Source organism: Rhagoletis zephyria, unplaced genomic scaffold, assembly GCF_001687245.7.
Source record: "Rhagoletis zephyria isolate East Lansing unplaced genomic scaffold, Rhagoletis_zephyria_1.1 Rzeph_scaffold_01548, whole genome shotgun sequence".
In the NCBI taxonomy this organism is placed as follows: domain Eukaryota; kingdom Metazoa; phylum Arthropoda; class Insecta; order Diptera; family Tephritidae; genus Rhagoletis; species Rhagoletis zephyria.
In genome coordinates this window covers 107693-119299 of record NW_016158632.1, presented here as the reverse complement: position 1 = coordinate 119299, position 11607 = coordinate 107693, and the positions used below count along the sequence as shown (strand labels likewise).

The window sequence follows — 11607 nt, the reverse complement described above, 5'->3', positions numbered from 1 at the left end:
CCTGGCTGAATTTGGTGGAAATCAGCAAATTGGAAACATTCTCAAATGTGTTGTCACTGGTGAGTTGAATAAGCTCCGCAATGCATAGATCGCAGATACATTCTGAAATTTGTACAGATCGAAGCAAATGAAAAGGACTGGCGCTTTTGGTACGAAGCCGAAAAACCTGAAAACGAGGAAATACCATGTGGCTATCAGGAATCTCTGGACGGCTTCCGAAAGCTGTTGCTAGTGCGCTCATGGTGTCCGGACCGTACAATTGCACAGGCTAAGAAGTACATAGAGGGTACGTATGTTCACATACTATAGGGTGCATCACCAAAAAAAGGTTGCCGTTTTCCTACCGGAACTATAAAATTTATTATATCTATTTTAAAACTTTTGGCGAAATGTTTCAGAAAAATATTAAGATTTACGTGAGCTATACCGTTTTGAAAGTAGCTCAAAAACTCATTGTTTTGATTCCATTGATACAATTTTTAAACATTTTATGCAGACGTTTTAAGCTTGAACTCGTATATTATCTGAGTTGATTATTAAAAAATAAAAATAAATTTAAAGTAGTTTTAACCATATAAAACTCATTTTTTGATGCATGTATTTTAAAATGGGTCCAGCTGACGTAAGTTGTAATATTTTTCCCCAACATTTTGGCGGAAGTCTTTAAATATATAAAATGTTGTATTTCCGATGGAAAAATAGTACTGAACTTTTTATCGTATGAAGAGTGATGCACTCTAATATACAAGTATAGTATATGGGTGTAGAGGTACCTGTGTAACGTACAATGCACGCGAATCTATCTATATATGTATGTTATATTAATTAAGATTGTTTTTCTGAAATTTAATCCTTGCAGAATCTCTAGGCCCGGAATACAGCGAGATGCAGATATTGGACCTCGAAGTTACTTGGGGAGAATCAGAGCCCCGCACGCCATTCGTTTGCCTGCTATCAATTGGTTCAGACCCCACCACACAAATCGCAGCTCTGGCTAAGCAAAAGGGCATACGTAAGCGCACAACAGTTTCATTACATTGAACTCACTTTCACACTGCCACACACACACACACACATAACACTCACTCTCAGCCACAGGAGCGCAAAAAATACTAACGTAAAGGATATTCTCATTTTTGGCTGCTTTAGCTTTGAAATCGGTATCCATGGGCCAGGGCCAGGAATGCCATGCACGCAAAATGATAATGGACTCAATGTCCGGCGGTGGCTGGGTGTTGTTGCAGAATGTTCATCTCTCATTGCCGTTCTGTTCGGAGGTCATTGATATGCTGGTGGAGACGGAACACATCGACGATACGTTCCGCATGTGGGTGACCACTGAACCACATGCAGATTTTCCAATAGGCTTACTCCAAATGGCCATTAAATTCACCAATGAGCCGCCGCAGGGCATACGCGCCAGTCTAAAGCGCAGCTACCAGGTGAGCTGTATTCGTTGTTTGCATGTCTTTAATTGCTGACGATGTATTGTTTTGCTTTGCCGCCGCCCACAGGCTTTCACGCAAGACTTCCTCGACTACACCGCCGCGTCGCAATGGCCACCACTGCTGTACACAGTGGCATTTCTGCACACCATCGTGCAGGAGCGTAGGAAGTTCGGGCCGCTGGGTTGGAACATACCGTATGAGTTTAATCAGGCGGACTTTGCGGCGAGCGTGCAATTCATACAGAATCACTTGGACGAAATGGATCCGAAGAAGGGAGTCTCATGGCAGACGCTGGTCTACATGATTGGAGAGGTGCAGTACGGTGGTCGCGTGACTGATGATTTTGATAAGAGACTGCTGACCACATTCACGGCGGTGTGGTTTTGTGAGGGACTCTTGAGCAACTCATTCGAATTCCACAAAGGATACAAAGTGCCGAATACGAAGAGTTTGCAAGGCTTTGTCGACTACATAAACAGTTTGCCAGCTTATGACACGCCAGAAGTTTTCGGCTTGCATTCCAATGCTGACATCACGTATCAAATTAATTCGGCTAAAGGTAAATGCCTTCTTTTATTGATGCCAGCACAATTGCATAAGACTGTAAGATGAGTTGGTTATGAGAGGATAAAGGACACAGGTGGGCTCATTCGTTAGGACATATGTGCATATGTGCATATTTGTTGGTATTTATGTGAGTTAAGATGTGCGCTTTGGTTTATTTAGTGTTAATTGAAATGTGAAGAATTGCTGAGTTAACTAAAATAATATTCGTTGCGTGGAAGAGTAATAAAGTAGAAGTAGAAGAAGAAGAAGAAAACAATGTCTCAACTCATCCATTCATAAATGTGCTAAACATTTTATACTCAAACTATGTTTGTATGTATTTGAAATATATCAGCGAACATCCAATGAATTAACCTATTTAACCTATTGTAACAATATGAAACTTAGCTGTGTACTTACATATACATATACATATATATGTAGCTATTTATATGCCTGCTTCAAACCCAAACCCCGACCTTTATTTGTCTGTAAATATTTTTCGTTACGGCAAAAAATTAATAATTTTCCACTCACGCAAAGGTATTTTGGACACTATATTGAGCGTACAACCGAAGGAGGGTGGTGGTGGTGGTGGAGAGTCACGCGAAAGCATCGTCTATCAGCTGGCGGACGACATGCTGCGCAAGCTTCCGTCACAGTATAATGCTTACGAGGTGCGTGAGAACCTGATGCGCATGGGAATTCTCCTGCCGATGAACATCTTTCTCAGGTAATTGCCACATTTCACACCTGAAGCCTGTTGCTGGATTACTCTTCCATTTTTTGTATATTAATAATTACCTATTGAATATCATTTGTTGTTGTGGAGAATCGGTATTCTCCGACTTTTTCGTTTTTTTTAAATTTATTTTTTTAAATTAACCAATCTGCAGGCAAGAGATTGATCGCATGCAGAAAGTGATTAAGAAGGTGTACACATGCTTGTGCGACTTGAAATTGGCAATTGATGGCACCATTGTGATGAGTCCAGCATTGAAGGAGTCCTTGGATGCCATGTATGATGCACGCATACCGGAGTCGTGGATGAAGGTTGGTACATACGTATGTATATATGTACATTCAAACGAATCTAGTAAAAGGTATTTATATACTCTGTCTAGTAGGGAGAGGGCATGGCTGGGCATGAATGAACGCGTAGGCGATAATGAATTTACGTCAAAAGTGCGAAAGTTCTTTATTGAAGTACGATGTGTGATTTTGCGTGTGATGTCTGAGCCAGAGCTTAGGTTGCACTTCATCAGCTTACTTAGGCGAATGTCGGAAGATGTTTGTAGGGCACATACTATATACATTCTATTTACATACATACATACATACATATGTATGTAAGCATTTCTATAAATTTTTTCGTATTTTTTGTGCATTCTCAAATGCGATATAGCAGAAAGTAGTGATAATTCCTTCGAAGCCAACTGCGTCAGACAAGTCCTTACGCAGTTAGTTGAAGTACAAAAGTGATTTTTATTTGACTGTCAAATGCATTCGGCGCTCGACAAATTCACATGAATATACATACTCGTATGTTTAATGTCGATACGAACATATCTATATGTACATTGGAGTGGTTAAAAAAATCGCTCTTTTTGAAAATTCATAAACGCAACATCAAAATATTGTTATTTGTGGTAAAAAAAAGAGAAATTACATATCTGTCTTGGATAGTTAAAATGAGCCTAGTGCCCGAAAATATGTTTCGAAAAGAGACTACTAAAATCACAACGTTAATACGGAACGTTTTAAGTATTGTCATGGGTTAAAACTCGTTACCAGGGGATTTCTGGGATCTCTGATTATGCATATGATGTCAGTTTTTCAAAATCCAAAATGGCGGATCCAATATGGCGATCAACTTAAAAAAATGATTGCATTGGTTTGAAACTCACATTCGTAATTAGAAACCCAATGGTAATGAGTTTCGACCCATGACAATGCTTAAAACGTTCAGTATCAACGTTTCAATTCGAGTAGCTTTTTTATAAGAATTTGATAGACATATTGGATCTGCCATTTTGAATTTTAAAAATTGATTTGAGATTCGTCATCAGCGATCCCAAAAAATCCCGAGTGCCAAGCTTCGATCAAATCCAAACATAAAAAAATGTATCGCCATTTTGGATTCGCCATTTTGAATTTTGAATAACTCACTTCAGATTTCTAATTAGAAACCCCAAAAACCCTCTGATAACAAGTTCCAACCCATGAAAATGCGTAAATCGTTCAGTAACAACGTATTAATTTTGGTAGTCTCCTTTCGAAAGCATATTTTCGGACACTTGCCTCATTCTAACTGTCCAAGACAGGTATGTATGTATTTAAGAGAATGTTCCCCAATAATACCAGAGTGATTATATGTTAAAACAACATTTTTAGCTGCAAGCCAGGAAAGTAAAAAAATTGGGAACATCAGCGTTTTTATAAAAACCGACCAGCGCGACCTCTAAAAAAGGTTTTTTTTTTTTAAATAAAAAAATACGTTCCTCTTTTTTTATCCCAAATCTCAATAATTTGAAGTAGCGTTAATGAATTAAAAAAATTTTTTTTTGAACCACTCTAATGTACATGCGTTGGAGTGTATGTATATGTGTACATACGGAGTGATATAAAAGGTTAGCAAAATTTCAGCTAGCAATGCATTCGTAGTTTTTTTTTGTTTTTTTTTTTACAGATGGATGGGATTTAATGCAAAAAACGAAGCTCAGTACATTTATTTTTAGTATAGATGTTAATATAGAAAAATTAGTTATATGTATTTTGGAATGTTAGTGTGATTTTTTTTTAATTTTTTTAATAATCCTTATTTCATCTTAAATTAAAATGATTACCTTGTCGTTTAAGATATGTTAAAAATTTGTATTCCAACATTAAGCATTTACTTATGGAAATTATAATTCACAGATATCCTGGGAATCTACAACTCTGGGCTTTTGGTACACTGAGCTACTCGAACGAAATGCACAATTCCGAACTTGGATATCTACGGACCGACCCAAGGTGAGTTAGTGCTTATTGAAGCTATAAAAAACGCAAATAATCTCATAAAATTATATGTAAGTTAAAAGGAAAAATCTTGAAAAATTACCTTTATTTGGAATACCCCTTTAAAACTATAAATCGAGGGCTTATATTAAATACTCTCTTCAGCAATTTTCACAAAATGACCTATTGTTTAGGCGCGACTACTAACATCAAGCGCCCTAATGCATGCCTACCCAACATTTTTGGATCAAATCAACATATTTTTTTTATATATAAACACATACCAAGATCCTTGTCTATCCTCTCACTGAGTTATTCACTTATAAATAGCTTGTTAGTAGAATTCGCTGTTGGATTGCAAAGTTAGAAATACCATCGGTGATGGCAGTTTTTGTGAAAATCGCTTATAGATGGTATTGAATGTCAGCCCTCGATATGTTATACTAAGGGAGTTCACGATAGACCGGCCGAGGCGTCTATAGTTCGAAAGTAAATCTACAATAGGTAAACGGTAAAAAAAAAACGTCAACAATATAATGAAAAAATGCAAATTTGCAAATGCAAATGCCAAGAATTTCGTTTAAAAAATATTTCACAACGATAATAAAAGTTTTATAAGGCATAAAATGTGTTAAAAAATGTCGTCTCAAAATCGTAAATTCGAGATTTTCTAGTCAGAGGGCCAATTCCTGTTCTGTGAAAACGTGAAGTGAAAAAATTGTTCATCACTTTACATAAAATTACGATTCTATTTTCAAATGTAAATTAATTAATTTGTCTGTGAAAACTTTTTTTCACAAAGTTTTGTGGCTGTGAAAAAGAAATGTTGGGCGTCTTTCTCAAAACTATCCTCTTGTTATGAGGATTATGATTGTCATAAACTCACAATAATTTATTAAATAAGTACTTGTTAGATGATGATGGAATAGCTTTTAATGATCAAAAATCGCTTAAAATGATATAGCGAAACGATAAAGTAAAAAAAATTAAATTTTCACTGACCTTGAATTTTTCATTTTCACGTCACTGTTTCATAGAACCAGAATGGGCCCCAGGTTTTATTTTTTTTTTTAAGAAATGGTAGTTGACTTTTAGGTGTTTACCTCCCTAAAAGCTCTAGCGATGTGTATCCTATCGAGGCGTAGCTTGTTTTTTTTATGAATTGGAAGCAAACTGAAGGGCAGTTAAATGTTTCAACATCTGTAAAAAGTCCATTGTTAGAGCCACCCTAATGAAAAATATACGAGTATTAAAGTCTCGTTCATTAGTTATTATCGAGAAATCATTAATTGTTTTGTGACGTCATATCTTTTCTCCTCTTCCCGCCGTTTAATACGTGGATGATGCAATTGCTGCGCTCGCCGTTGGATGACTGCCGGCGCTATCTGCCCGCGGCCTTTGCCACCACCGCTCTCTATCTGGCTGAATACACACGAATTCAATTTGCGCATTAACGAAATGTGAATATGTTTCGAAAGGTCTTTTGGATGACGGGATTCTTTAATCCCCAAGGATTTTTAACTGCTATGCGTCAAGTAAGTCTCTCGGCGCGCCCTTCAACGATATAATATAATTTAAATGTATATGTGGGTGTATGTTGTGATTTTAGCGATTCGCTCTCACCGCAATTTGATTCAAAAACAGCTATGTGAGAGGGTGTGGGTGTGAATTGAGTTGCAGATTGCTGGGCTTATTAAAATTGGCCAAGAATGTCTTATTCAGCTTTAATATTTCGAGTTGAGCAGATTGGAAAGAATACAATGAGTTTTTGTAAATTTGAACATATTTACATACATATGTATGTACATATGTATATAGTTTTTGTTCAGATGTAGAATTCCTTTTGACCAAAGATAATCAAAACTGGTAATAATTTCGCTGTGTAAACTTCCACTTAAGTTTATGTAATCTAACTCAAACAACTTCTTACCAATTAATTTTCAAAGTAGGAAGTGGTTTCTGTTATTATTATTGTGGTTGGTTATTTTCTCTTATTTTTATTTCTATTTGACAACAACTTTTAACAGGAAAACTTTTTTTTTTGTATTTATGTACGAATATAATATCCATTCCATCCGTTGTGATGTTTGTGGTAAAATGAAAGAATGGGAATGCGTTCAGAAAGCATACATTCAGAATATATAATTCAAATACTATAGGCCATGACGCGCATAATAAGGATATTTGCTACATTTTCATAATATTTGTGAGTTTCATAGCCTGTGCATACTTCTGTTGCTACAATATTTTCTGCAGTGGGAGATGCGAGAGAAGCGAAACTAAATACAATAGCTGAATTTTTGCGCTTTTGAAATAATAAAAGTTTGAATGTGGGCTCTCAGGTGATGTGGAAAAGAAAGGAAACCTGACGTTGCTGGTGGTAGCATCGATGAAGACGCCCTCGGCGCGTTCATGGCCGCGTTGCACTGTGATCCCGCATGGGTAAAATTAGTATAAAATAAGTATTGAAACGAACTTGTCTAAACATCAATCATGTGAATAATCAACTCATTATTTTTAAAGATATTTGAATTTTTCATATAAGGTTAAATTGCAAATACCTTATCGAGCGTCGCACAATGGAAGAGCTACATTTAACATGTGGCAAAAAGTAGTAAATGTGGTCTGAAAATTGTTACGTGGAATACTTTTGCCTAGGAATGAATAAATTGAAAAATGGTTGAATTTAGTGGACTGCCACGCCCACCACACTAACCTAGAAGCATATAAATCTGAAAGATGGAAAAAATCGGTCAAGTTTAATGCCCACCAGTCATCCGAAATCTGGATTCTAATGTGGCAAAGACACTTTGGTGCAAGATCTATTTTTAAGATATATAACAAATTGCATGGATTGGTGACCAGCCACGCCCCCTNAATCAACTCATTATTTTTAAAGATATTTGAATTTTTCATATAAGGTTAAATTGCAAATACCTTATCGAGCGTCGCACAATGGAAGAGCTACATTTAACATGTGGCAAAAAGTAGTAAATGTGGTCTGAAAATTGTTACGTGGAATACTTTTGCCTAGGAATGAATAAATTGAAAAATGGTTGAATTTAGTGGACTGCCACGCCCACCACACTAACCTAGAAGCATATAAATCTGAAAGATGGAAAAAATCGGTCAAGTTTAATGCCCACCAGTCATCCGAAATCTGGATTCTAATGTGGCAAAGACACTTTGGTGCAAGATCTATTTTTAAGATATATAACAAATTGCATGGATTGGTGACCAGCCACGCCCCCTCCCTTAATACTAGTGGGCGGAAATGGGAAGTGTTATCCGATTTCAGTGAAATTCGGGTTTTAAAGTACAAATCGATTTTAATGAAATCATGTAGTATTTCCCATTCCTGTCCACTAGTGTCGGGGAGGAAGGACGTGGCTGGTAGCTAATTCACATTTGTTGTTATTTTTCTGGATTATTATGCAAAAATACATCTTGCACCATATTCCTGCTATTTTGGAGGATCATTATTAGTCCTTGCCAGATTAGAACACAGAATTGGGAAAGCTGATGGGCGTGGCAGTTGACCGATTTTTGCTATATTTCTGATGTATGTCTTCCTAGCATAAGCCAAGTTACAAACCGAATTTCATTGGGATCGTATAATATTTACCATATCCGCCCCTAGTGTAGTGAGCGTGGCAGTCCTCCAATTTTGACCAGTTTTCATACATTTTCATTGTCCTTAACTCTGAAAGGATTAGGTTAAATTATGAGGTCATGATTTGGAGCGACCCTTGCATACTATTGAAATTGATATTGAGGATGAAGACAAATCCTGTTTCAATCAATCATTCAACTACCGTTTCTGAGCCGGTGAAATGCGTATAAAAATTCCAACATAAAAATTCAATTCATACAACACCGACTTCCTGTGCCCTTTGATAATTGCTAGAGTAGTTTTTCTCTGAATAAATACTTAAAACCCGTTAGTATGTTTGAAATCGAGTCAACCACTTATTTGGATATTTCCACACATATCGAAATTAGGACTTTCTGCCACTCTCAGACCACTGTGCGTCGTTGTATTTAAATATCGTCGCCTGTGAGTGTAAACCTGCTAAGTAATTCCAAAGACAAAAAACTATAAGTATTCTTCTTTGCTTACATAAAATAGTAGTTGTTGTATAAGTAAATTAAGAATATGAGTACTTTTGTCTGCCCTTTAAATTGTCTTTGGGCCATTCCATGCAAAAGAGAAAACGACATAAATTTGAAAATGCCCTATATATCTCTATTTTAGTAGCAATCACTTTTTAAATGACTAACAGTTCAACCTAATATTACCGACGTGATTTTTTCTATGCACACACCCAAGGATAAACCGCAATAAATTTTCCCGCGTGCTTTCTCAGAGTTGCATTTCTGTCAAATTTAAAAGGTTTCTTGCATACAATTTTAATCCATGGTCGTGCCAAAATTGTCAAATGAGTATAAACGTCAAATCGAAATGTCACGCAAGACAAACCTTCGAATTTGAGTTAGCTTTTTACACACGCCGTTCAATTCCGGTTGGCCCCATTCAAGTTGTATGTGGATGAGAAAATTTTGACAGTAAATTGCCGGCGTGCGTGAATATTTAGGTTGGCCTGTAAGTTTCAGTCACAACTTTAAATTTTTTTAAATATTTTTATGAAGATTATATCAGTTTATTCATTGAAAACGAAAGCGTATAGTAATATTTTGCACCACAAAAAACATCTTTCTTAAAATTAAGTGTTTTGAATAAAATACATCTTCATTCAAATAAGGGTCCAGCCAGACGATTTATCTGTCCTTGAAATGAATCTTCAAAGAAACTTCTTAATTAAGGTGGAGACTACCTCAAAACTCTTACTAGGTACTGCACTGGACACTGCTCCTTTCGTTATTGCTTCAGAAGAATTGAGCTTTCAGAAATAAATGTTTGCCGCTTTTTGCGATGAAACGCCAAAACATATTCTCTGTGAATGTGACACTTTCACTGGGCGCAGATTAACTCATTTAGATGGTGCTACACTTAATACACGCTAGAGATCCCGGGGCTTATGGCCCTTAATAATAAATGATTATAAAATAAGCGATTTATTGCAGAATCCTTGCTTCTCGTTCCTCTCTCGTTTCAAGAACTTCGCTCGAGCGAAAACAAAAATTGTTTGCTTTTCTTCTTCAGTATAAGGTGAGTCGTCTTTTGTGTGACATCATCATTTTTATATAACAAAATTTTCGGAAGAGACTGACGAAAAAACATGAGAAGATCCCAAACCTCACTCTCATGTGCTCATCTTTGAAAACATTCTTACAGCCGATATTCACAACCTGTTGGTCATATGCACATACACAAATAAACAGAAATTTATATATACATACAAGTAATTTTTAAGCAAAAAACCAAACCGACTTCAATTCTCATATAAAAGTACCGTTAATTTCTTGATGATCCAAAGATCCGATCTAAATTAGTATGGGACTACCTCTGAGGTACCCCCTTTCCTTAAAAAAAAAAAAAAATTATAGAAATCGGTAAACGTGGTCCAAAGTGATGCGGTAATATAGATAAGTATATTCCGACGAACTGATAACCTCCTCCTTTTTCGAATTTGGTTAATAAAAATAAATTTTTGTTCAATCGAATAAGGCGTTAAAATTAGATTTGTGTGTACTTCTGATTCGGGATTGTAACATTGTGCCCGGCGACAAACATTCGCATATTCGTGTGCTCATCCATACATACATATGTATGTAAATGCTTGTGTATGCGCCATGTAAGAAACGCACTTATGGCTCTCCTGTGGGAACGGCTAGGGTTGATTATAATGTGGATGATGCCATATCTATGTGATTAAATTACTAAATACAACTGTAGTGGACTTAGGGCATCTAACGTGTGGCATACGTCTGTGCATGCGTAGGTGTGATTTTGGGCTTGTGTGTGTTAGAGATGGGCACTGGACTAAATATTCAATCCCGATCTCGCCCATCACGATATTCAAGTTTTAGGTATCGATCCCGCCCATCTTGAAAGTTTTTCAAAATTGAACCGCGGGTTAATGCAGGTCTAATCTGCGCTGGTAATTACAATTTTATAACCTTTTCGCATTCTATGTACTCTGGTAACAAAGTATTGCCGCGTGAAATATGTAATGCCAGAATTCCCAAAATTCTTCATAGCTGAATTGCTGAATATTTAACTGCATTACCAACGTACTTAGAACCACGGTGAAACGAACTGGTAGCATTTTTTGGTAATTTTTTGGTAATACAACTTTCTGAATGCCGGGAAAGGTTTTTTGTCCCGACCTGACCGCAATTTTTTAAAGACTCCCGACACCGACCATTCCCAGCATTGCGCAACCAACCGGATATCCCGCGCCCATCTCCAGTGTGCGTGCTATGCTCTCTTTTTTTGTGGCGTTGCTATTTAGTAGTATTTATAACTGTTTATTATTTCAAAACATTTCTAATTCAATTGTTTGCTACTGTTTCATTTCAATTACGATGACTATTTGCCCGACTGCGTTGTTATCACAAACATATGAACATTACCGGTTCTTTTATGTGCGTTTATTAACATGCGTATGTGTTTGTGTCGTGGCTCTAAAAAAAAAAAAAAAAAAAAAAA

At 36.5% G+C, this 11607-nt stretch overlaps 1 protein-coding gene across 1 annotated transcript in view; it reads left to right on the top strand.

Moving 5' to 3' along the window:
- The first annotated feature begins 20 nt into the window (after positions 1-20).
- The window catches only part of LOC108364387 (dynein axonemal heavy chain 1), a 20473-nt gene continuing 8886 nt past the window's right edge, over positions 21-11607 (top strand). The window contains exons 1-9 of the mRNA XM_017618058.1: positions 21-59; positions 118-286; positions 860-1012; positions 1150-1442; positions 1515-2007; positions 2538-2727; positions 2891-3047; positions 4914-5009; positions 6473-6529. Of these exons, the coding sequence (XP_017473547.1) occupies positions 886-1012; positions 1150-1442; positions 1515-2007; positions 2538-2727; positions 2891-3047; positions 4914-5009; positions 6473-6529 (1413 nt within the window). The 5' untranslated portion in view covers positions 21-59; positions 118-286; positions 860-885. The remainder of the gene's footprint in view (positions 60-117; positions 287-859; positions 1013-1149; positions 1443-1514; positions 2008-2537; positions 2728-2890; positions 3048-4913; positions 5010-6472; positions 6530-11607) is intronic.